The 27,046-nt window shown below is 44.5% G+C and overlaps 1 protein-coding gene across 4 annotated transcripts; it reads right to left on the bottom strand.

Moving 5' to 3' along the window:
* Positions 1-26,235, bottom strand: KDF1 (keratinocyte differentiation factor 1). Of its 4 annotated transcripts, none has more exons than XM_026676078.2 (5): positions 26,148-26,235; positions 15,827-15,898; positions 13,474-14,560; positions 9,286-9,366; positions 1-1,263 (listed from the first exon to the last, which is right to left on the bottom strand). In XM_026676078.2, the coding sequence occupies exons 3-5, from the start codon at positions 14,537-14,539 to the stop codon at positions 1,181-1,183; spliced, it is 1,230 nt and encodes a 409-aa protein (XP_026531863.1). In that variant the 5' UTR covers positions 14,540-14,560; positions 15,827-15,898; positions 26,148-26,235; the 3' UTR covers positions 1-1,180. The 4 variants fall into 4 exon arrangements, with proteins under 4 accessions (XP_026531863.1, XP_087826816.1, XP_026531862.1 ...); XM_087970690.1 differs by having other exon boundaries at positions 15,827-15,893; positions 26,148-26,190; XM_026676077.2 differs by having other exon boundaries at positions 15,827-15,893; positions 25,713-26,154.
* Positions 26,236-27,046: the final 811 nt, after the last annotated feature.

The following is a 27,046-nucleotide window of genomic DNA, read 5'->3' on the forward strand; positions in this document are numbered from 1 at the left end:
CGCTGTGCAAAATCTTTATTTACAAAAAAAAAAGGAGAGCATTTTATTCCTTTCTTCAGATGCCACCCTTTAAATTATCTTTCTCGTATCTGGTGTGTTCTCCAGTTTTGTTGGAATTACAGCTCTCACAATGTCTAGCCATTAAATTAGTCCCTTTGTATGAGACAAAGGGGGTGACTTTTCAACGTTCATTGTTTAAATATAATTTTATTTGCTTTAAAAAAAATAACACCACCAAAGCACAGTAGGAATCAAAATACCCTAAGATGCAGTAACAGCTTCCCTTTCAAACTTTTGCATTTCCAATCTAGGCAGCCCCCCATGGTTCAAATGAGGCAGGGGAAAAGAAAAAAAGAATAAAATTAAACTACAGGAGAGATAGCAAGAGTTTCTGAAGATTTCAACAGAGGAATTGTCATATTCCTAAATCAACAACGTCTCATCGTCAGAGTTCTGGTGAGCTATTTACAATGAAGAGTGGATATTTTAAGGCTGCTAGAGGAATTGCATGAGAACAATCAAGTCTGAATTCCAAATGAGAAAATTAATGGCAGATCAGTAACAGATAAGTCTGTTGGATGAATAAGCCTGATAGGCAGAAGAAAGATCTTTTTTATTCTGGAAAAGAAAATGCAGAGGTCAGTTCTTGTTTAACAAGGGTAAGGGGAGAGCAGAATGGATTAAGGAAAGGATATGTGCAAAAAGCTGTAACTGCTACATCATTTCTGTTCACTTCTGAAGCAGAGATCAACATTGCCTAGGACAGCGGTATCCAGCCGTGGCAACTTTAAGATGTGGACTTAAACTCCCAGAATTCCTCAGCCAGCAAAGCTTGTGGACTTAGGCCAGGGGTCTTCCACCTTGGCAACTTTAAGACTTGTGGACTTCAACTGAGGAAGTTCTGAGGAACTCTGGGAGTTGAAGTCCACAAGTCTTAAAGTTGCCAAGGTCAGAGACCCCTGGGCCTAGGAAATGATCAAAAAGCACCAACGGTCACCTTAAAGCAAGTCTACACTAGGGCCAACCTTGGAAAATGGCAAGAGAAATCAAGTATTCCTTGGAAGGCACAATTGAGAATGGCTTGCATCAGACTCCGTTGTCCATCGCTTCTGAACTGGTCTCTAAGTGAGGCTGACTTAAAGGCCTCACTGCTTCTGGGGATTTGCCAGGTCCACGTTTCTCAGCAATACACTTTAAGCAGAGGGGCTCCAGAGGAATCTGTCTCCGTATCTTGGAAAGAAGACCCTCTACTTAATGGGGATCCTGCAAAGGAACGGGAGGAAACAGGAAGCAAAGAGTTAGACATACAAGAAATAAAAGTTAGGATAAAGCCAGGGGTGGGATTCAAATTTTTTAACAACCAGTTCTGTGAGCGTAGCTAGGTGGCTGTGGCCATGTGACTGGGTGGGTGCGGCTTCTTCTCTTTTTTTTTGCAGCACACCCCACTCCCCCGTTGTTGTTTTTTTGCCTCCTGGGCCTCAGGGGAGCCTCCTGGGGGGGCATTTTTGCTCTCAGAAGGCTTCCCTGGGCCCCAGGAAGGCAAAGAATGGAGCGCAGGGGGCGTAGCCCCGCCTGCAAGCCCCCTTTGCCTCCTGGGCCTCAGGGAAGCCTCGTGGGCGAAGTAGTAAGACAGTGAGGGGGATACCGGCACAGCTGATCATCGGAACAGCTGGTCGTTGGGAGGAAAAAAAAAACCTTAAGGAGTGACTGGGAGGGGGAGAATGCAGTCAGCGATGTCAGGCATGCACGTGATGTCGCGCATGCACGATAAGGATTGACTGGGCAGGGAGGGGATGGGTGAGGCCAGCCAGGGGCACGATTTGCCAGTTCTCAGAATTGCGCAGAATCATAACAACCGGCTCTATAGAACAGGTCTGAACCGGTAGAATCCCACCCCTGGATAAAGCATACCGAAAGGATAAGATAGAACAATATTTTGTAACCGCGGTTGCATAGATAATTCCCACGCCCCAATGAAAATGTCTCAGTTTTGTGAATAATTTGAAAACTGTACTGATTTGCATAAAACTCTTTTACAATCTAGAACAGGGGTGTCCAACCTTGGCAACTTTAAGACTTGTGGACTTCAACTCCCAGAATTCTCCAGCCAGCTCTGCTTCCGTTCCTTCTTTTGCCTGATTTTTCTCTGCAATCCATCCGATGCCATGATACAGAGGTCTCCAAATTCTGGGAGTTGAAGTCCACAAGTCTTAAAGTTGCCAAGGTTGGACACCCCTGATCTAGAATGTGAAGACGACTGTTGTAGAATGGACATGTGACACTGCTATAATTTTTAGCTGCTCCCCCCTCCCTGCAAAATAAGACAGGAAGTGCTGGAAATGGATGCATATGAACTGTTGATTTTGGGATTCACTGATTAAAATGGGTTGTTTATGAGAAGGAGTTTATGATATGGCGTTTGTGAGGGTTTAGATGGTAACTGTCAGGTTTATAAGTGCTAAAAAGGAGGTCAGACATGGCTTCCTTAAATATCTTTTCTTTCTTTGCTTTCTGCTGACCTTCACTTTTTCCCATTCTTTTATTTTTCTTCTTCTTCTTTTCTCTGTTTTTGTAACTTTTTCATCTCACATAAAATTCTTTTTAAATAATCCACACACGCATCCACACACAACAGGACAGGAAGCCACTCATGCAAGTGGGGGGGGGGGAGAGTCAAATGCTACAAATTCCAACAAATTTAAACAGTTGAAATAATGGACAAGAAAGATATAGAGTTCCTTCCTTGGTTTCTGTTCTTTTAGCAGTGTAATCCATGCGCTGCATTCAAGAATTGGGGATGCTGAGAAAATGGTTCTTCTTGTTTTTGTTTAAAAGAAAAATCCTTCTCAGCATTTTCAAAATCCCATTTCTGCTTGTCAAGAGAAAGAACACTACAGCCTTAGAAACTCCAAGACCTTGAACCGCATTCCATCAACCTCCCATTGTACATTTGTAACAGGCTCTCTATAGCCAAGAAAGCGGAATGTACCCTTTAAAACCAGACAGATGACAAGCTCACATTCTCAGCCAACTTTAACCACACTGCAGTTATGGATATCCAGCCCTGTTTATACCTGCCCCAAGAGCCCATGTTAAACCAAAGAAATTCACCCAGCCATTCCCACGTCCAGCTGAGAGTTGAGAGGGTGTAGCTCAACCAAGCCATTCTAGAAATAGTGGAGATTGTCTTTGAGTTGGTCTCAACTCCTGGGAAGCACATGAAGACATGCCTGTGATTCTCTTGGGAACAAGGAAATGTTTTGTCCCCTTTATCATGATTACATGGCCTTCAAACCTAGCTAAGGAGCACTGTTGATGTAGCACACAGATCTTCAAACTTGACAGTTTTAAGACTTGTGGACTTCAACTCCCAGAATTCCTCCTCCAGTCATATTAGCTCAGGAATTCTGGGAATTGAAGTCCACAAGTTGTAAACTTGCTAAGTTTGAAGACCCTTGATGTAGCATAAGGTGCTTCAACTCCCCAAAGAGGCAGTAGGTAAAGAGTAAAACAGCCACTTGGGACGGTGACTTCTTTTCAAAACAGGACTGGGCAAAATATTTACAGCTAGATAAAACACAGTTAAAATGATGGTTTCAATAATTAGAATCCTTTCCTCTTGTTATATTTTGCCCTATACCAAGGGGCAATAGCAAAAAATACATTCAATTTTTAAAATTATTTTTTCCTTATTAATTTTTAATCTCTATTTTTTTTAAACCAAAATCCATTGCTTTTTTTCTGACTGTGTTAGATTGTAGTTGAAACGTGAATGGCAAAATTGTTTTTCCATTTACTTGGAATGAAGAAACCTGGGGTGTGCTAAAAGTAGGCTTTTGATGAAGACTGCACCCTGACTTCAATCTGAATGCGCAAAGCGAATTCGGAAGTTTAGAATTAGCTAATTGGCTGATCATATACCTATATGTTTTACACAGGTTTGAGCCCTGTTGTTTATGCTCACTCTGCTCTATTACTCATCTGACTTCATTGGGGAGGCTTCAGGACCATAATAAAAGCTATATAAACCCCTACACTGCTGAGGCATTCTCTCAATTATTTTAAAAGGGGAAATATATTTATGAAAAGGAATATACTGTAGTAACATGGAAACCTTTCAGAGTCCCAGGCAAGCAATGAGCCCTCTTAGAAATAAGCAGCCATGAGGGCTAGATTCTTCCTTTTAGTAAAATCTGAAGGATTGTTTACTTCCCAGTTGACACAATAGTCTCCCTTAAAGGCCACGGTTTATAATGCATAATTATATTCATTTATTCTTACAACACCCTCCCCCTTCCCTTGAATTTTTTGGTTGTCAGGCACTGAATAACATAATTTAGAAATTGGAGAATTTCAGATGGCATTAAAAAGCCATGACAAGTTCCTAGCCCTTAAGGCTCTGTGATGCCTTAAAAAACCTCAGAAGCCAGCAAAACCTGAAGCACCTCATTACAGCAAGCCAAGGACAAAATGTTCATACCTTGAATACCATTTGCCTCTCTCCACGGCTATCAGGAAAAGAATAATATTACATTTTATAGTTTGTATATATATATATTACAAACTATGTTATGTTTAGTTATTTGTGTATATGGGCACTTGTTCATGGTTAAGACCCAGTATTAGAATTGTTCAAATGGATTTAATTCATTTTTGAGTTGTTTATTTTGCTTCGAGTGAACAGGCAAATCCCAGTCAACCATGATTTAAAAACTAATATTTTTGCATGTCATGATAGCTACAGGTAATCCTTAACTTATGACCATTTGTCTAATAACTGTTCAAATTTATGATGACGCTGAAAAAAGTGATTTACAGCCAAGTCCTCACACTTATGTCCATTGCATTGTCCTTATGCTCATATGATGAAAATTCAGGCACTTTGCAACTGGCTTGTATTTAAGACGGTTCCAGCATCCTGTCATCTTGTGATTATTATTTATGAGCTTCCCAGGGCATTTCCGACAAACAAAGTCAGTGAGGAAAGCTGGATTTATTTAATGACCCCATGATTCACTTAACAACCAGAGCAACAAGGGATATATGATTCTTGAGATGGCTCCTTGCTGATCAAATGTTTTGTGTGTGTGTTTCAATAGGACCGCGTTTAACATGTTTGATTTTATCCCTTGTTTACTGTACACTGCCTAGAATAACTTTTCATGAAATGGATGGTCATATAAATTTGATAAATAAATAACTTAGTAAAGACCTAACCCAGAGCCATCTTATTTAGGGCAAAATTTCCATAGCTGTCTTTCCTATCTGTATCGTTTAAATTAAATCACTTGCCTACATGAATGCTTTATTCTTAGTTACTCTATATTTTAATGTTTGTATTATTTTAGCTCTTTTATTTTTTAAATTTCCTTCACTGCAGAGTCACTTGGTGAGATAGGTGGTCACATAGAAATAAATAAATAAATAAATAAATAAATAAATAAATAATCATTATGTCTGTGCTATTTCAGAAGTTTATGAGGGCTTAAATTAAAAGGTAGCTCAAAAATATTCTTGGCACACAGTTATGTGTTTTTTTAATACCCCAAAGCAGTAAATCCCAGCACATGCAGTACAACCAAAGCAATGTCCAGAATTACATCAATGGGCACTCCATGTCTAAGGTAGTCTTAAAAAGCCACATTTTGGATGGCTCTCTAAAAATCAACAGGTTGTGGGAGGGGTCATATACGTTTTCAGGGTATCTACGTGCTATTCCAAAGGACATTGTGGCTGAGGCTGTAGTCCCTGAAGATGCCAGTCCTTTAAAAAAGAGATTTGGGAGTCACCCACTTTTCCAAATCTTATTAGACAGGCAGATGCCATCGAAAGAAACAGAGATATTCAGGTCCTAAACTTTGAAAGGCTTTAAAGGGGACAATCGGGTGGGCTGCTGGGGGTTTGCAGGGGTTTGCGAGAGCCCCTAGCTAAGATTCTGTGCAGTTCGGAGAACCCCCAAATCCCACTCCTAGCTGGCTCCACCCACCCTGCCCCTCCCAGGAGTCCCCAGGTGGCCTGTTTTGGATGCTGGTAAGTGTAGGGCACACACGGAGGCTTGGAGATGGTGAAAAACGGGTCTCCCGGAAGTTCGGGAAGGCCGGAAATGCGTCCGTTTCCAACTTCCAGAGAGCCTCCGGAGGCCGGGGAGGGCAAAAACGTCCCCCCCCCCGTCATGGTGCAGAAGGCCGACTAGGCCACGCCCACCATGACCACGCCCACCCAGCAACTGGGCGGAGCACCCTTTGCTAAAAATTTTGAAGCCCACCGCTGCGGCAAGTGATATTTTGAATTGCTCCTAGAAGAAAACTGGTGACCAGCACAGCTTCTAAAGCAGAGATGTTACACAGGAAAACTGGTGCCCCATCACTGCATTCTGGACCAGCTGACATTTATGGATAGTCTTCAAGGGAAGCTCCATTTAAAGCAGTGGTCGCCAACCAGTGGTCCCCGGCCCACTGGTTGGTCCGCGATAAAATTTTGGTGGTCCGCAGAGAAATGTCACCCCCAAAGCACTCCCTCAAACCAATTAATCCAGCTGCATGGGAACACAAGGCTGCGCTACGCACATGGCCCTTAGGAACACAAGGCTTGCGAACAACACGAGGTAGTGAGGGGGGAAAGGGTAGAGGGGGGGGGGAAAACTTGCCCCACTACCCCCACACGGCGGGCCTGGCCACCAGGCTGCTTCTTTATACTTCTTTCTTCTGCTGCTTTTAGCTGCACGCAAGGAAAGCAGCAAAAGTCTTTCTCTCCCCCAAACTCTGTCAGAAATGAGTCTTCGGGACCCTGCAAGGCATCCTGCTCCAAGAGGCTGCGTTGGCACAAGTGTTACAAAGACTCATTTCTGGTGGAATTTGGGGAAGAGAAAGGAAGACTTCTGCTGCTTCTGCTGCTTTCTTTGCATGAAACCAAAAGTCTCTCTCTCTTCCCCCTCCCGAGAATAGAGCTGGAGATGGTATCCTGTGATCCCAAATAAAGAATGATCGATCAGTAGGAAAATGGGGTGCAGAATTTTCCTGCAGACTTTGTTTGGGATTTTCCCAGGGTCTCTGCTGCTTTCTGCGGAGACCCTGGGAAACCGTCAGCAAGCCACCGTCAGTCAAAATTCATATTAGTGGTCCACAGGATTTAAAATTATGAGTTTGGTGGTCCTTGAGGTCCAAAAGGTTGGCGACCCCTGATTTAGAGTGCATCGCAGTATTCCAAGAGAGAGTGAAAAAGCATGAATGATTGTCAGCATGGCCATAAACAAATTGATAATTGAAGGCCCACACACAAACTTTCTCTCTTTTATACTAGGCATTTCAAGTGTCAAGGTGAGGGAACTATATTGGAACAAGTGAAAATCTATCCAAGTTTGATGGGGTGTCTCATTTTTCTGAGTTCCTTGATAAAGGAATGCATAGAGAATTCACACTAAAGGGTCATATGAATGCACGAACAAAACACATACTGAAGTCAATAGCAAAGCCATCAGACTTTATCCTTTAGCCTTGCCATCACAGAAATGAAAAGCTGGCCATTAGACCATGCCATCCAATTCCTTGTTCAGTTTAGGGAACTAAATCAAAGCAGTCCTACCAAATGTCTATCCAGGCTACGCTTAAATATACTACATTCAATGGACAGAGGATACCACTTTCTTAGATAACTGGTTCCACCTTTGAACTAATTTATAGCAATGTTGAACCATCTCTAGTATTGTCCCAAAGGTGCTTTTTCAACAGGCAACTGGACTTTCTGGTTTTTCTTTGAAGACGTTTGGCTTCTCATCCAAGAAGCGGAAGAAGCTTCTTGGATGGGAAGCAAAAACGTCTTCAAAGAAAAATCAGAAAGTCCAGTTGCCTCTTGAAAAAGCACCTTTGGAACAACCATGATCTGAAGGACTGAGAATCTTCCTAGACATCTCTAGTATTCCATTTATAACTTTGTTTCATCCAAGTGGTGTTTAGTTAGAGAAAAGGAGAAAGGGAGGAAGGGAGGGAATTGTTCTTGGCATGGTTCAGATTGCAGGGTCCTTGGTGATATCTGAGCTTGGTGGTTTTCTTGCAGACATTTCATCAATACACTGATGATGTTACCTAGCTTGGTAATGAAATGTTTGAAAGAAAACCACCAAGCTCAGGGAGCACCGAGGACCCCACAGTTCACCCCTGAACCAAAAATATTCTTGCAAATGAAGGTGTCCCAGGATCTACCAAAGGGGACTATCTATGCCCTGATGGGGTTAATATCAGGAAATACATATTTTGATATGTGGGAAGAAAATCAACCCACAGTTCAACCTTGAGCTATAAATATTCTCTCCTATGGCTCACATTTTTGAGAATTACGACACAGCTGGATGTTCAGTTCATGATAGCCAATACCCATAGATCTGCCTGGATGCTCAGCATGGGTGCTACAGTGTAAGCCTGTGCAAAGCTCTGAAGGGGAGCTTCACTTTGACAATGCTTTGAAGTCTTCACCAAGGAACACGGGCCTTCACTTCTATAGAGCAAAACAAAACTGCCCCATTGCTTCATCCTGTTCCAGTGAGCTCCAAGAAGCACCAGCAAAGGATTTTGTGTATATAATTCCGGATGGGCCAGAGACCCTCAAAAGCAACATAAAATGCATTAGGAATTTGGGTAGGGGGTTTACCCCCACATCTAAACTAGCTGAATGAAGGTCACCTTTAATGGTCAGATAAATAATTGCACGAGATGGAGAAGAGGAAGCAGCCCACCATAGCTTGCAAAAATGCGACAGTAAATTCTGTACAACCGAAGCCAGATAAAGATTTCCTTCTAAATGCAGAAAGACAGCCTCACTCTCCCAATACACGTAACTATTATTGCACTGTATTTTTTTAAAAAAATAGAGCCAGTATGATCTAGTGATTAAAGGCACTAGGCTAGAAACTGGGAGACCAGGCGTTCTAGTTCTGTCTTAGGCATGAAACTAGCTGGGTGACCTTGGGCCAGTCACTGTCTTTCAGCCCTAGGAAGAAACAGGCAATGAGAAATCACTTCTGAAATCCCGCCAAGAAAAGGACAGGGACCTTGTTCAGGAAATCACCAGGAGTTAACAATAACTTGAAGGCACAATCAATCAATCCAGTATAAATCAGTGCAGTAACTTGGTAGAAACCCATTAGTTCTTCCTTACACTAGGTGAAATTGCAGATGTTTGTAAGTTTTCCCATCGCCCCATTTCTTTTGTGAAAGCAACCATGGGCCAACAGTCATAAACCCCCAAATCCCAAAGCTCCCCAACACCCTAAAATATGCCAAGAAAACTCACCTGCTGTGTTGTAGATACCTTGCCTCATGTTTCTGGCTTGCATATCTGCTGTAGTTTCTACCGATATCTGAACAGGTAGATCTGAAAGGCAGTTAGCAGAAAGGTTGACATTTGAAATAGACGCCCCAACTCAGGTGAGTCATGTTACATACTTCTGGATTTACCCAAGGGTGTCAACAAAAGTGGCAAAAATGTTGGATCAGTTATGCATGTCAGACAGAAGAATGCTTTGCAAAGAGCAATAGACTTTGCTCCCTGAGCCACTCAAGGTTTCCAGGGAAGAAACTGTTTATCTGGGTGGGCACCAGAGGGGACTGTAAAATATGTACAGGTAGTCCTCAACTTAGGACCACAATTGAGCTCAAAACTTATGTTGTTAGGTGAGAAATTTGTTAAGTGAGTTTGCTCCATTTTACGATTTTTCTTCCCACATTTGTTAAGTGAATCATTGCAGTTCTTAAATTAGTAACATGGTGGTTAAGTTTCCCCACTGACTTTGCTTGTCAGAAGGTTGCAAAAGGGGATCCCATGACTCTGGGACATTGCAACTGTCATAAATGTGAATCAGTTGTCAAGCATCCAAATGTAAATCACGTGACACTGGGATGCTGCAATGGTCGTAAGGGTGAAAAATGGTCATAGGTCACTTTTTTCAGTGTCGTAACTTTGAATGGTCACTAAATGAATTGTTGTAAGTTAAGGACTACCTGTATAAAGTCCTCATTTAGTGACTGCCTCATTTAGAGGCCGTACATGGTGACAACAGTGATAAAAAGCAACTTTGCAACTAAACCTCACATTTACAATTTCCTAAAGCAAAGGAAAGCTGAAGTAAGATCATAACAGCACAGATATGGTTTCACTCAGTGACCACTTCGATTAGTGACCAAGTTGCCAGTCCCAATTGTGGTTGGTACTGGTAGCATTCAAAAGTCTGCTGGTGCAAGCGTAGTTCCCAGCTGAAGCAAAAGGGTATTTTTTGCAGAAGGGCATTTCTTCTCAAAGCAAAAAAAAAAAAAAGAAAAGCCTGCAGCTTCAAATGCCATTCCTTCTTTTCAATTGTATAATGTTTCATAGGACCCTAAATGAACCTCCTCTCTGATCAGCCCTACTCCCCCATCACTGTTTTGCCTTGGGGATCCCAGTGGTGGGATTCAATTTTTTTACTACCGGTTCTGTGGGTGTGGCTTGGCAGGCGTGGGATGGCATGGCTTGGGGGGTGTAACTTAGTGGGAGTGGCAGAGGAGGGGGGCTGGTCAGAGAGGAGGAAATTCCCATTCCCTCCCCTCCCCACCCCACTAACCTGCTTTCCAGCTCCGTTCTCCTGTGCAGAGCAACAAAAGGAGACCCAACCGATCAACTGGGACTTGGGAGGCAGAGAATAGATGGGGTTGGGAGTCAGAGGTGGTATTCCAAACTATTCAAAATTTTCACTACCGGTTCTCCAAACTACTCAAAATTTCCACTACCGGTTCTCCAGAACTGGTCAGAATGCCACCTCTGGCTCAGTCCCTTTTTACTCTGGGAGGAAGAAACTTTGCAGTCTGTTGGCCGTTGACTGACAACGTTTTATCTCCTGTGTTGGAGGATCCTGAGGGAGGTGGGTTACCTACAGCGTCCCAAAACTGCTCACCCCCATCATTGAGATAGGGAATCTAGGTTTCCGTGGCTATTTCTGTTTGGGGTACCAGAGAGAACAGAGCCCTGTTTTCCTTTGTTTTGTCAGGGGAATGAAAAAGTGGTGGGATTTAAATATTTTTCAAATATATTACTAGTTCTGTGGGCGTGGCTTGGTGGCGTGGTGTGGCTTGGTGGATGTGGCAGGGGAAGGTTACTGCAAAATCTCCATTCCCTCCCCATCCTACTAACCTGCTTTCCAGCTCCGTTCTCCTGTGCAGGGCAACCAAAGAAGACCCAGCCGATCAGCTGGGACTCGGGAGGCAGAGAATAGATGCGGGTGGGGCCAGTCAGGGGTGGTATTTGCCAGTTCTCTGAACTACACAAAATTTCCACTACCGGTTCTCCAGAACTGGTTCAGAACCTGCTGAATACCACCTCTGGAATGAGGCCCTCATGAAAGATCTTCCTCAAGATCCATATCCCCATTCATGCCTCCCCCAGCCATCACCTCCTCTCAGGGCTGCCATCATCACTGCTTCTCTGAACTATCATTTCGATCCATGCAGGCAGTGCCTGGTCCCAGGCATTCCGTGCCAGCTTCTGCCTGGGCACCATAGCTTGTGGGCTGTGCTCCAGGGGTGAGAAAAAAGCAGGACGATACTTGCACCAAGGCAGCCTGGGAAATGGGAAAGCAGCATGCCCAGACAGCTAAAGCTGTTCAGAAATGTTGCTGCTCTCCTAGGTTGCATTTTGTATTCCAGGGAAGCAAGTGATAATTTTTGAATATATGCAAAATCCTTCTTGCAGAAAAGAGCAGTCTTCTACTGAGATGAATACCCTCTAGAATTTGAGGCAGTGTGCTTTAATTACATACATGACGTCTAGGTATAAAGCTAGGGAAATCTAAGAATCGTTTTGTGAATGATTATGCATGTAGGGCAACAAATGGCCCCACGTGGGTATTGCTGACTTGATCAGTGAGGAAATAGCACCCCACTCCCAGCTACTCTAGGTGTGACATGAGAAATGTGGAGGGCTACGTGATCAGCCAGCCTCACCCTTAAAGTCATGTGCTTCCTTTAGCCTCTCTCAAAATGGTACCCTGCGAATAAATGGCATCTCCAAAATGGCAGCCTATGATTTTCCCATCAGCTGTGCTGGTTGAGTCCATTGGAAGTTGTAGCTTAACACATCTGAAGGATGTCTATGAAGAACCTCAGCCATCCAGGTCATGGCTGTCCCAAAGGTGCTTTTTTTTCAAGAGGCAGCTGGACTTTCTGGTTTTTCTTTGAAGATGTTTCGCTTCTTATCCAAGACGCTTCTTCAGCTCTGACTGGGTGATAGAGAATGGAAGGATTCAGTCATCCAGTCAGAGCCGAAGAAGCTTCTTGGATGAGAAGTGAAACATCTTCAAAGAAAAAAAAACCAGAAAGTCCAGCTGCCTCTTGAAAAAGCACCTTTGCGACATCTGGAGCTGGCTGAGGAATTCTGGGAGTTGAAGCCCACAAGTCTTAAAGTGGCCAAGGTTGGAGACCCCTGATCTGGAGGATGTAATTTTTAGTGAAAAGTTATGCCGAGAAGTTTTTCTATTCCTATGCCTTACAGAGATTTGATTGAAGTAGAAGAGAAAGACTTAGATGTGTTTCACATATAACACATATAGTCCTCCACTTACGACCAACAATCAAGCCCAAAATTTCTGTTGCTATATCAATATAGCATTAACTTTGATTGTCGGAAGGTCATAAAAGGTGATCACATGACTCCGGGAAATTGCAACCGTCATAAATATGAGTTGGTGGCCAAGTATCTGAATTTTGATCACGTGACCATGAGCATGCTGCTATGGTCGTGTGAAAAACAGTCACAAGTCACTTTTCTCAGGCCCACTGTAACTTTGAACGGTCACTAAACGAACTGTTGTAAGTCGAGGACTACCTGTACACAGCACTGCCCTATATGTGGCACTCCAAATTGTGATGTGTGTTTGGTTTCCCCCAATTAGTACCATGTTCCCAGGGGTGGGATTCTACCAGTTAGCACCTATTCGCTAGAACTGGTTGTTAACATTCTAAGCAGTTCCGTTGTTAGAAGAAATTACCTGTATGGAAGGCAGGAAGGAAACATTCTGGTGTTGCTTACAGAAACTGCCTCTCCGTGAACCCTTATGACATTCTTGGCAGGACTAGACTTCCTGTCTCAGGAACATCTCTGAAGTTTGTTTTCCCCTCCTTTGCTGCTACTTTGCTTGTGTGGAGGGACCATTCAAAGTTACAATGGCACTGAAAAAAGTTACTTATGACTGTTTTTCACACTTATGACTGTTGCAGCATCCCCAAAGTCTTGAGAGGCCAGGCGAGGAGATGCGTGCCTCGATGTGGGTGATATTGAGTTGGCCACGCCCACCCAATAACATGACCACCAAGCCATGTCCACTCAGTCACATGACCACCAAGCCACGCCCACCACCTAAGCCACACCCACCACCTAAGCCACGGCCACAGAACCGGTTGTTAAAAAATGTGAATCCCACCCCTGCATGTTCCCAAAACTGAAGTTCACGCCTACCTTCTTCACTAGGGAGAACGGATGCCAGCATAGTCTCATTGCCGCCATGAAGTGGGTTGACTCGGCTGGTGATCTCCCCTGAACCTGGGAGATTTGGGGCAGGGACACGGGGTCGGACCCTGCTTTTCCGTGTGCTGATACGTATGATGCCCCGGACTAGCCTACATTCGGCATCTTGCTCATCCAAATTGTAGTCCTGAGTAATGCTGTTGATGAGGTCGGAGATCTTGTTGGTCTTCTCCAGGAAGACCGTGTCAGAGGTACACTTGGCCAACTCGTCGATCTGGTGGACGCTGAAAAGCTCGGTGAGTTTCTTGAAGATGAGGCCGTCGATCTCCCTACTGGACATGGAGCTGTTCAGCTCACCAAACTCGAGATCGGACTCGTGGAAGGAATAATGTTCCTCAGAGCTCCGGTGGCTAGCAGGGGCAGGCTGCTTCTCAATGCTGTGTGGAGGGAACTTCTCTGGCAAAGGTTCCTTGTAACATGAATCAGAGTCTGTGGCAGAGCCGGGGTTCCGGTTTGGATAAAGTGGGACCCCTTTCAATTTCACATCAGGGTAGCTAAAGCTGCTTCCCATTGTACTCTTCCCAGTTTGGCTCCCGTTCTTTTCACTGGGGGAGCTGTTGGCCGGACTGCTAGTGGGATGCCCATTGCACTCCTGGTTCTTCCCGTCTTCCGTCAGGGTGCTGTTGTAGGAGATGCTGGCTCGGCAGTCCTTGAAGCAGCTCCCACAGGTGATCAGGCAGCAGAAGATGGCTTTGGAGGTGTTCCAGACCTGGGAAAGACTGGGGCAGCATGGGGGCGGGGGGCTCTCTGCAGCTCTAGGGATGAAGGTATTTGTCTCTCCTTCCCCTCCGTGGGAATCGTGGGAATCTGCTTTGTAGGCTCTTCTATCCCGCCTGAGCTTGTGGATGTACTTAAGCTCTGGAGGAGAGCTGTTAAAGACTTCCAGGCTAATGTCACCTGACTTAGGAGAACGGATCTTCTGTGGGATTGCAACATCTTGAGGGGGCCGATGGAGATGGCTTATGTTTTGGCAAGGCCTCTGTTTCTTTCCCAGCATGACTTACCACCCCTAAAAGACCTGACAGAAAGAGGAAAAACACAAGAGAGAATTATTCCACATACGATCAGATCAGATCAGATCAGATCAGAGCTACCCAAATTGTGATAGAATAAAGACCTGTATTGCTCCCTTCTAAGAGATAAGCTGGAAGGGACCTTGGAGGTCTTCTCATCCAGCCCCCTGCTCAAACAAGAGACCCTATACTATTTCAGACAGGTGGCTGTCCAGTCTTTTCTTAATAACCTCCAGTGATGAAGCACCCACAACTTTTGAAGGCAAAGCTGTTCCACTGGTTAATTGTCCTCACTGTTAGGAAGTTTCTTCCTTATTCCAGGTTGCTTCTCTCCTCGATTAATTTCCATCCATGGTTTTCTCGTCTTGCCTTCTCTGATGCTTTGGAAAATAGGTTGACCCCCTCTTCTTTGTGGCAGCTCCTCAAATACTGGAACACCGCTATCATGTCACCCCCAGTTCTTCTCTTCTCTAGACGAGCCATACCAAATTCCTGCAACCATTCTTCATATGTTTTTGTCTCCAGGCCTTTAAACATCTTAGACTTTTCCAAAGTCTCAACATCTTTTTTTGCAAGGTGGCAATCCAAACTGGATGCACGAGTCAAAAAGAGGGCTGTGAAAATGTTTACAGACCCCTCACATCCTGGACGTAAACTGTTTCAACTCCTACCCTCAAAACAATGCTATAGGGCACTGCACACCAGAACAACTAGACACAAGAACAATTTTTCCCCAAACACCATCACTCTGCTAAACAAATAATTCCCTCAACACTGTCCAACTATTTACTAATATATCTGTATTACTATTAATCTTCTCATTGTTCCTATCACCCATCCCCTCCCACTTGTGACTGTATGACTGTAACTTTTTTGCTTGAATCCTTACAATTTATATGGACTGTTTCCTAGTATGATTCGATTGCTTATTGTACCCTACGACTATTATTAAGTGTTCTACATTATGATTCTTGGCTCTTGACAAATGTATCTTTTCTTTTATGTACACTGAGAGCATTTGCACCAAGACAAATTCCTAGTGTGTCCAATCACACTTGGCCAATAAAGAATTCTATTCTATTCTAGTTCTTCTCCTGTCTATCTCACAAGGTGTCTTACAGGACTCTAAGTATTTCTTCCTTTTTCCTCCTTTTCCCACTTTCCTCTCCTTCTATAGACATGCCAGATGTCCAATCTTGGCTCTCCCTCCCAAGGTCATTCTCACATTTCATTACACCTACGTTGTCTTCCTGTTTTCTGAGTTATTTTACCTTTTGCTTTGCCTTCTTATGGAATCACTGAGGATCTATGGAAATGCTTCCTCCATGACAGGAGACCCTGTGCTTGAAGAGGGAGGGCGGGAGGAAAAGAGAATTAACAGAATAACATAATTAAATCATATAATGATTTGGCGGACAGGCTCTGACTCAGCACAGTTTCTATCTGGAAACAAACCAGAGATTATTCACAGAAAAAAAATATGAGACAGTTAAGAAAAATTCAAGAAGAAAATGGCTCTATGCAAAACATCAAGTGAAATAATTTGTGGCTTCAAACCGAGCACAGCATATTTTATTTCCCCCCCAGTGTATATAGCCTAAAATATTATCCATTCTCACAAGGATGTCCTGCCTACTGCCAGTAAAAAAAAAAGAGAGAGAGAATACATGAAGTAAATAAGGTATTTGTTGCCCTTTTATGGCAGCCAAAACTCTCTGCCAAAAGCAGTTGCCTCATCCTATCAAATGGAAGAGCTGACCACAGGGTTGACATCGTCAAAAAAGCAAAGAAAGGAATTCAGTGATCATAAAGCCAGCAACCCTTATCTGCATCTTCCATCCTTATCTGCATTGCTTGTGTCAGAGATCCTTGCCAAAAGCTGTCATTTCAGAGGTTGAGAAGGGGTGAAACAGCCAACTTTTGTAACGTTACATTGATGATTTAAAGCAATGGCCATCAGGAAATTTATGTGTTGCTTACGTTTATGTGTTCATGTGTTTATGTGAAAGTTTATGTGTTGCCTTATTGGTAGATTATGTTTTCTTATGGTTGGATTTTCTTCTTTGAAAAATGTAGGTGGATAACAGAAGGTTATTAAGAAAAACTGGATTGTTGTGACGTAAGGCCAATTCTTGGCTCGGGGCTACACTAACAGCTTGTTATGCTCAACCTTCCTCCGCCCATGTGCGAAGAATCCTTCTCTTGCTTCAGAGTAGCTGGGAAAGTTTAGGTTAGCGCTACTCAATTGTACACGTTGGGGAGTCAAATGTGACTCAATTTACGACCACAACTGAGCTCAAATTTCTGTTGCTAAGTGAGACAGTTGCTGAGTTTTGCCCCATTTCACAACCTTTCTTGCCACAATTCTTAAGTGAATCACTGCAGTTATTACGTTAGTAACACGGTTGTTAAGTTAATGTGGCTTCTCCCATTGGCTTTGCTGATCCGAAGGTCACAAATGACCCTGGGACACTGCAACCTTCATAAATTTGAGCCCATTGCCAAGCGTCCGAATTTTGATCATGTGACCGTGGGGATGCTGCAAAGATCGGTAGTGTGTAAAATGGTCGTACGATACTTTTTTCACTGCTGTTGTAACTTTGAACAGTCACTAAATGAACTGTTGTAAGTTGAGGACTGCCTGTACAGGTATATGCTGAAGCAGTGGTTGCCAACCAGTGGGCTGGGGACCACTGGTGGTCCGCAGAGAGCTGTCATCCCCAAAGCAATTAATCCAGGCAGCGTGGGAACACAAGGCTGCACCGCCCACAGGGCCCATGGGAACACAAGGCTTGCGTCGCTTGCATTGCGAACAACACAAGGTAGTGAGGGGAGGGGGAAAGGGTGGAGGGGGGAAACTTGCCCCACTCGCCCCACACATTTTGCCTGGACTGGCCACCAGGCTGCTTCTTTCTTCTGCTTTTGGCTGCACGCAAGGAAAGCAGCAAAAGTCTTTCTTTCTCTCCCCCAAACTCCACCAGAAATGAGTCTTTGGGACCCTGCAAGGCCTCCTGCTCCAAGAGGCTGCACCAGCAAAGACTCATTTCTTTTGAGTTTGGGGCAGAGAAAGAAAGACTTCTGCTGCTTTCCTTGAAAGCCAAAAGTCTCTCTCTCTCTCTCCCCCCGAAAACGGAGCTGGAGATGGTATCCTGCAATCCCAAATAAAGAATGATCGATCGATAGGAAAACAGGATGGGGAATTTTCCCAGGGTTTCTGCTCCGCGAGATTTAAAATTAGGAGTTTGGTGGTCCCTGAGGTCCAAAAGGTTGGCGACGACCCCTGTGCTGAAAAACAACGCATGGGATAGTTTGAAAAATGTAAGGTAACTCAATACAGGTAGTTCTCAAGCTAAGACCACAACTGGAACCAGAATTTCTGTTGTTAAGCAATGCATTTGTTAAGGGAATGGTGCCTGACTTTATGACCTTTTTTTTGCCATAGTTGTTAAGGGAATCGTGCAGTTGTTAAGTGATTCTAGCTTCCCTCATTGATTTTGTTTGTCAGAAGCAGGCTGGGAAAATCACAAATGGTGATGACAACCGTTGCCGGGACCCCTGGACCCTGCAACTGTTGTAAGTATATGCTGGTTGACAAGTGTTGTCAACTCTGATCATGAAACAATAGGGATGCTGTGATGGTCGTAAATGTGAGGACTAGTCATAATTCACTTTTTTTAGTGCTGTTATAACTTCGGACACTAAATGAATGGCTTGTAAGTTGACCTGTCATAGCAATTCTGATTGATAGCCAAGATCCAGGTAATATCGGAGGGGTATCGTTTATATCAGGGGTGGCCAACCTTGTGGACCCCAGGGAACACGAAACTCATAATTTTAAATCCTGCTGACAACTAATATGAATTTTGACTGACAGTGGCTTGCTGACGTTGGTGGGAGAGAGAGAGAGAGAGAGATCCGATCTAACCTCGGAGGGCTGGCAGTGATGTTCTCTGTCTCTCTCTCTCTCTCACCCTGCCTCCCTCCCTCCCTCCCTCCCTCCCTCACACACACACACACACACACACCTCACACACCCCCGCCCCCTCCAAGGCAGCCACATTCCTTCACTAACCTGCTTTTCAGCTCCGTTTCGGGGGGGGGGGGTATCCTGAGATCCCAAATAAAGAACGATCAATTGGTAGGAAAACGGGGTGAGGGATTTTCCTGCAGACTTTTTGGGGGATTTTCCCAGGGTCTCTGGGATTTTCCCAGGGTCTCTGTCTGCAAATTGATCATTCTTTATTTGGGATCACAGGATACCATCTCCAGCTCCGTTCTCAGTGGGGAGAGAGAGAGAGAGAGAGAGAGACTTTTGGCTTCATGCAAGGAAAGCAGCAGAAGCAGCAGAAGTCTTTATTTCTCTCCCCCAAACTCTGCCAGAAATGAGTCTTTGCTGGTGCAGCCTCTTGGAGCAGGATGCCTTGCAGGGTCCCAAAGACTCATTTCTGACAGAGTTTGGGGGAGAGAAAGAAAGACTTTTGCTGCTTTCCTTGCATGCAGCCATAAGCAGAAGAAGAAAGAAGTTGAAAGAAGCAGCCTGGTGGCCAGTCCAGGCGTGTGGGGCGAGTTCCCCCCCTCCGCCCTTTCTCCCCTCCCCTCACTACTTCGTGTTGTTCCCAATGCAAGGGACAGAAGCCTTGTGTTCCCGCGGGCCATGTGGGCGGCGCAGCCTTGTGTTCCCGCGCAGCTTGGATAAATGGCTTTGGAGAGTGCTTTGGGGGTGACATTTCTCTACAAACCACCAAAATTTTCTTGCAGCCACCAGTGGTCCGCAGCCCACCAGTTGGCAACCACTGCTTTACAGCAGGGGTCCTCAACCACTGGGCCGCGGACCGGCACCGGTCCGTGGAGCACTCTGTACTGGGCCGCAAAGAAAAAAAAAATAAAAAAAATAGCGGCTTTCTTCGCCTTCGGTGAATGCTGCTGGGATCGGGATCAAGGACACAAATGAAAGAAGGGAGGGAGGAAGCAACCGAAGCCTGTCCTGCTCTCTGGCTCAGCAGCTTCGTTTTCCTCCCGCCTCGTTCTCTCTCAGTCGCTCTCTCGCTGCTCCACCAGCCAGGAAGAAACTGCTTCAAAGAAGCCGGGGTGGGTGGGGTGGGTGGCTTTCCTGTCGCCGCAGCTCTTCCGGGCGCCCGCTTACCCCACCCCGCCCGCCCGCAGCGCGCCAATTCAGTGCTCCGTTCTGCCTGCCCTGCCTGTCTGGTTGTTTGGGAGCAGCTTCGGCTGAGAATAATAACTATTCGCCTCTTGTTATCAGCCAAGCTGCTCCGAAAACGAAGGCAGGCAGGCAGGCAGGCAGAACGGAGCACTATGGATTGAACCGCACGCGGGCGGGCGGGTGGGGGTAAACAGGCGCTTCGGAGGAGCTGCGGCGACAGGAAAAGCCACCCCCTCCCCGGCTTCTTTGAAGCAGTTTCTTCCTGGGCTGGTGGAGCAGCGAGAGAGCGACTGAGAGAGGAACGAGGCAGACACCTGAGGGAGGGAGGGAGACACCTGAGGGATGGGGCTGAGGGAGGCAGGGCTGAGGCGCTCCCTGAACTTGGTGGTTTGCTGGCAGACGTTTTATTACCCGACAGGTAACAACATCAGATGTTACCTAGTCAGGTAATGAAACGTCTGCAAGCAAACCACCAAACTCGATTCTCCCCGGTCCTTGAAAAAGTGTTTGTGCTTGAAACTGGTCCCTGGTACAAAAAAGGTTGGGGACCACTGCTTTACAGCACTCTCTGGGCAATTTACAATGTCAGCAAATTGCCCCCAACAATCTGAGTTCTTATTTTACTGGCCTTGGAAGGAAGGATGGAAGGCTGAGTCAACCCTGAGACCTGTCAGGATCGAACTCCTGGCTGTGGGCAGAGTTACCCTGCAATATTGCATTCTAACCACTGCTCAACCAGGGCTCACTTATATGATAGCAATGCAATGAACAGCATATGCCAGGAACTGTGTATTTTTCTTGCAAATGAGAACATGAAATATATCCCGGTTTGTCTTGCTTGTCTTACTTTTTGGTATTTAGGGGACAGATAAAGGTGAGTTAGGAAAAGAAGACCTGGCTTGCAGGATATCCAATCTAACTGTGATAAATGGGTGATGTTGAAATGAAAAACCAAAAGATGACATGTCTTCTTTGTTAAGCAAAATAGTTACAGCACACTCCATCTATGTATATTGGAAAGTTTATGAGGCAACAAGGCAGATGCTACAGTACTATTAACCCCCCCCCTCTCTCTCCCTCCCCCCTCTCTCCTCCCCAGTTGTCTTTAGGAATTCTGCCTGCCATTCCCAAATAAACTGTAAACCTGGTGAAATTTTGAAAAACACCTTTTTAAGAGGGAGGAAAGAGTGCCATTTTTGCAAGACAAATAGGCTATGTTTGCTGTGCCACCTGGCATCTGGCAATGTTTATTTTATTTATTTATTTTATTTTATTTTATTTTATTTTATTTTATTTTATTTTATTTTATTTTATTTTATTATTTTATTTTATTTTATTATTTTATTTTATTTTATTTTATTTTATTTTATTTATTTTATTTTATTTGTCAATCGCTTACAAGATAATAGGTATAAGGATAAACATAGTTATGAATACAAGAAATGAGTACATATAAGAAAAATAAAAGAAACAATAGGACAGGGACGGTAGGCACGTTGGTATGCTTATGCACGCCCCCTACAGACCTCTTAGGAAAGGGGTGAGGTCAATAGTAGAAAGTCTAAGGTTAAAGTTTTGGGGGTTTGGGGAAGAAACCACAGAGTCAGGTAGAGTATTCCAGACATTGACCACTCTGTTGAATTTTCCAGAATTTTTAATTAGAAAGATTGCAATTCTCAGCATATCTGCAGAGCACCAGATTCTGGGGGGGAGTGAAGATTTGATCCACTCACCTCCTTTTAATCACTTCCAACATCGATTGGCAAAGCTACCACCACTGCAGAGATGATTTTTTATACACACACACACACACACACACACACACACACATAAAACACACACACACATACATACACACACACACACTAAAGTCATCACCTATTGCTCAGTTGTATTTTGTCTTGCTTTTCCTGAACTATGGGCCATATACCTCCAGCACTGTGTGAAAGGGCAACAGAACCTGATCTGGAGGCAGGAAGGGGAGTGCAAGAGAGACATTTTAAAATATATTTGTCACTTGGGCATCCAAAGAACCTAGCAGCCTGCAAAACACCTACAAACAGAGGCAGTTAAAAAATAATAGTTAAGCAAATACCCTGATCCTCCAAGGGCACATTTAATGGAGGTGCAGAGTTAAGCAGCCATGTAGGTTTAAAGCACTATCAGACTATACTCTGAAACATTTCCCATTTTCTAAATAATCTCCAAAACTGGTGATATAACTGCAGTGACTACATTCACACAATATGCCAAACTGGGTTAATCCTAATCCTTTGTGGATTCAGAGCATTGTGACAACACACAGGCATTATCTTAGCATGCTATGGGACCCAGGCCATCATGTTAACTACAGGCAGTTCTCAACCATAAACAACCTACTTAAGGATCATTTAAATTTATGACGGTGCTAAAAAAAAGTGACTTATTTACTCGTCCACCCACTTATGATCAAAGTTTTCCTGCACTCACATGATCAAAATGTGGGTGCTTGGCAACCATCATGTATTTCTGATGGTTCCAGTTTACCAGGGTCATGTGATCAACATCTGTGACCGTCCCAGGCCCCTCCCAACAAGCAAAGTCAGTAGACAAAGTCACACAATTTGCTTAACAACTGCGGCAAACAAGGTCATATAAAATCAGACATGGTCATATGATGACTCACTTAGTGGTGGAAGTTGAAGTTCCAATTCTGGTCGTAAGTTGAGGAATATCTGTAAGGGTTAGCACATTATCTGGACATACCAATTGCATGCTGTGGACGGGGTTATGTATGCTGCTAGAAACTGGCCATTATGCAAGCCTGCATATGTAGGAGGCAAAGAAGAAAATTTTTGCACCAGAGCTAAACGCAGTGAATTAACTGAAATACTGTAATTTCAGTTTAGAAACATTTTCATTGCTTTCCCAAGACATGAAGGACCAGCTGCAGAGGTGATATTCAGCAGGTTCTGACCAGTTCTGGAGAACCAGTAGCAGAAATTTTGAGTAGTTCGGAGAACTGGCAAATAGCACCTCTGATTGGCCCCGCCCCCAACTCTTCTCTGCTTCCTGAGTCCCAGCTGATTGGCTGGGTCTTCTTTGGTTGCCCTGCACAGGAGAATGGAGCTGGAAAGCAGGTTAGTGGGGTGGGGAGGGAATGGAGATTTTGCAGTAATCTTCTTCCCCTGGGAGTGGGGAGGGAATGGAGATTTTTCAGTATCTTTCCCCTTGCCACGCCCACCAAGCCACACCCACAGAACTGGTAGTAAAAATTTTTTGAACCCCACCACTGACCTGCTGGTTCACTCTTCACCTTCTACACACACACACACACACACACACACACACACAAGCTGCTTGGCCATGCCAGCTGAATGTTACTTCTATACTAGTGGTGTGAGAGCAATCACAGCTCAATCTGAGGACACCAAACAAGTGAACACATCCGAACAAGCTGTTTGGGCCACGTTCAGCTCTTACATCCAGCCACAGGTTTTCCTTTTAATCTTGCATGTTAAATCAGTTAAAGTGTCCTGGTTTACACAGGCCAAATTTCACCCTTGCATACTAAGTCAATAATTATGGTTTGGCAACCACAGTGGCTGAATTTCCATATGTGCTACATGAGATGAAATGATGGCTTAGTGTGAAATGGGGAGCCAGCTTAATCTCCTACAGAGGAAAATTCGGGGAAGCGGAGGGTCTGTCTGATAGCCGCATTCAAGTTGAGAAGGCTTTAAAGACAATCAGCATTTTGCATCAAGGCTCAACGTGTGTGCACACAGGCAACAAAGCTCAGGTGATATAATAATCTATTAATAAAATTTGGATGTTACCAAACTATTCACGAATAAGGCTTAGGTTTCCTTTAGTTAGATCAGAGATCTCCAAAGTTGGCAACTTTAAGACTTGTGGACTTCAACTTCAATTCTGGGAGTTGAAGTCCACAAGTCTTAAAGTTGCCAACTTTGGGGATCCCTGAGTTAGATGAATGCAAAATTGTGCAGTTTGGCACCAGACTAGAAAGTGGAAGACCGGGAATTCTAGCCCCACCTTATCCACAAAAGCCAGCTGGGTGACTTTGAGCCAATCACCAGGAGACCTGAGTTCTAGTCCTGCTTTAGGCATGAAACCCAGCTGGGTGACTTGGGCCAGTCACACACCAACCCTAACCCAGCTCACCTCACTGTTGTTGTGGGAACAATAGGAGGAAGAAGCTCCTATTTGGATATGTTTGCCACCTTGAGTTATTTGTAAAAGTAATAAAGGTAGGATACAAACAAACAAAGCGGACCAGGAGAAAATCTATTTGAGAAGTAATGCTCTAGTCCAGTTGATTTCATGGTAAAGAACTGCAAATGTCAACCCCTTTCCAGAGTTTGGGTCATTTAATCAAGAAACCTTGATAAATCCATATTTTCTAGGTCATACCAAATATATAACTATGTTTTATGTTGTAAGCCCCCAAGGGTCATTATATATGAGATGGGCAGGAAATAAATTTCATAATAAAATATAAATGTAATAGAATCATGGATCACACTAAATCATCATATAGTTTGTTTGGATTAAAGTATTGACTGGCAATAGCTTCCAAATTTTTAATAGGATTTAATATTTTGTAAGCTTTTGCTACAGACTGGCTAACATATTAAAATGTGTTAGATGGCAGCAGTACATTTATTTTCATACTGTGAACTGATGAACAAATTCATGATTTTTTCCTTCTTGTAGAATAATCCTATAAATATCTCATTTCTTTGTACAGGAAAGGAATGAGTAAATTCACGTTGGAGGTGCATTGAGAATAATACTTCATAAGAGGCTGATATAAGGCTTCATTATGTAACATAATGCTTAATATGGTTAAAAGGTTAAGTCCAAAGCATAACAGCCAAGAATAATAAACCTCTATGCTAATATTTTGCATTAGAACACAAACAGGTGACTTACCAATATTGTGTTGAACAAATCTGAGTTGGCTCACATTTGCAAACCTTTCCCAAATCACTTGAATGAACTTATGTGTCATTTTAACAAACTCCCTGTGGGAATTGCCCCCACCCATCACTAATTTCCTGTTACTTCCCAATCATACTTCTGATCCCCCTATTACTCCTACTAAAAGACACACACAACTTTTCCAATATTTAAAGCCATGTTTCTCAATAATCAACCATGACCTAATACTTGAGAAGAGATGTCTCTTCTTTTTGGTCATGTTGTCTTTGTAAATAAAATAAGAATATATTATTTGAACTCTTTTAATACAGGACTCTGCTGAATGGAAAGACAAGATTGAGTAGCTGGCTTTTCCATTGAGGAAGTCTCTTGTAAATGTATGGGTGGAGGTCTCCTTAAGGTTCAAATCAAGTTCCAGTCACTGGTTGAAAAGAAAGTGGGTGGATACATACGGTATATTACAGAGTGTTGATAAGCTGGCCTGACCTGTAGCATTATGAAGAGCTGTGTGCAGACAGTCTTCCATCAGATTAGCTAAACTTTCAAATCAATAACATTCATTAATCAAACATGCAAATGAAACCCTTCTGAAGAAATGGCCTGAAAGGCACCTCAGCCTTGTGAAAGAAAGGCAACTGGGTGACTTCCAGATTTTTCGAACTATAACCCCTACATTCCCTTGCTGCTGGCCCTGCTGGTTGGGGCTTCTGGGAGTTGAAGTCCAAAACATCTGGACAGGAAAAAAAAGGGGGGGACTGTTTATTTTTCCCTGTCAAGACTGAACTGCCTATCGGACCATTCCCCCTTTTCAATTTTGGGGGGGTACGTCACCGTTCCCGGAGTAGCTAAACTCCTAGATCCCAACAAACTCTCTACAGGTAAGAATGCAACCTATCCTATTCATTGGATAGAAAGCCTGCCGTGGGATCAAACCGACTTTAGGACGTCGAATTTAGGGATTATTATTATTTTTTGGGGGCGGGGTGGTGGAGGCGAGGGCTGAAAACATTTCTTGAGTTTTACACAAGACAAGACAAAACACAAGAGTTTACCTGGTCCGCAGCGCCGGCAGCCCTCGGCGGTGCAAACGTCAAACTTTCGCTGGCCGAGCCCTTCGGAGTTGGCCTGGCCTCCGATCTCCTGCCCAGAGGGATCTTCCGGGGGGGAGAAGGGCAGCGACGGAAGAGTCCCAAAAAACTGAGCCGGGGGTGGGAATGCTGCACAGGCGGAGGAAGGGAGCGAAGCATCCAAGGGGGAAGTGTCACCCCAAGCGCTACCTGGGCCAGGCCTGCCCTCGACTTCCTGGCGGAAGGCCTCCAGCCGCTCCGGAGTCCCTGGGGAGGGAACGAGCTCACCTTTCCCCGACACCGAGGGTCGCCTTTCTCTCTGCCCCCCTCCACCTCCTGGGAAATCGTTGCCCCCCAGCCCCGCCTTGGCATTACCTGCCCAGCCAGGTGAACCGCGTCTGGGGCCCCTCCCTCCTTTACCTGGGCCACGTGACGCACGATCTGCCTGGAAGGACACGCCGCTCCGGAAGGCAGGCGAGCCCTCTCGGGGATAGGATTGGGGCGGCGGGGAGGCGGGGGTGGGTGGGAAGCAGCGCCGCCGGCCATCGCGGGCGCTCGGTTGCCCTCGGGGCACTGTCAGGGCACCGAGAAAGATCAGCATATCTTGAAGTGAGGGAGAGGTTCCGGAAGGAACTCTGTGCATGCTCGACGGCACAGAGGAATCTCATCTGAGGCGTCGTCTCTCCGATTCGGAATTTTGGCGGAGAGCCCATTTAACTATAAGAACAGGGGGTCCCCAAACTTGGCGACTTTAAGACTTGTGGACTTGAACTCCCAGAATTTTTACCTTTATCATCTCCCTTGGTGGAAATCCTGGGAGTTGAAATCCACAAATCTTAAAGTTGCCAACTTTGGAGACCTCTGTGTAAGAGTCTTGGCAACAGAGCTTGGGGGAATTCCGAAGCTGGAGGACATGCAAACAAACAAACCAAAAATACTTTTATGGAAAAGTTTTCAAAGCAGACTTCCAAGGTCTGGAGCCCTCCAGCATAGTTTAGTAGCCAGCAGGGCAAGAGATTGCAAGGAAGCGATTGATTGATTATGTTCCATCAAGTTGTTCTCAATCCTCAGAACCACCTAGACAGAAAAGTTTGCTTCAAGGTAATCCCTGGTTTTCAAAGCTTTCCCACAGGGCACTTGTCATCACCAGTTTATATGGAGATTCTCAGTTATCCAGGTCATGGTTCTCCCAAAAGTGCTTTTTCCAAAGGCAACTGGATTTTCTTTGTTTTTCCTTGAACATGTTTTGCTTCTCATCCAAGAAGTTTCTCCAGTTCTGAACAGAAGAAACTTCGTGGATGAGAAATGTCTTCAAGGAA

Source organism: Notechis scutatus, chromosome 8 (genome assembly GCF_049901735.1).
Source record: "Notechis scutatus isolate UNSWTSFEM ecotype Mainland chromosome 8, rNotScu1.2, whole genome shotgun sequence".
Lineage (NCBI taxonomy): Eukaryota > Metazoa > Chordata > Lepidosauria > Squamata > Elapidae > Notechis > Notechis scutatus.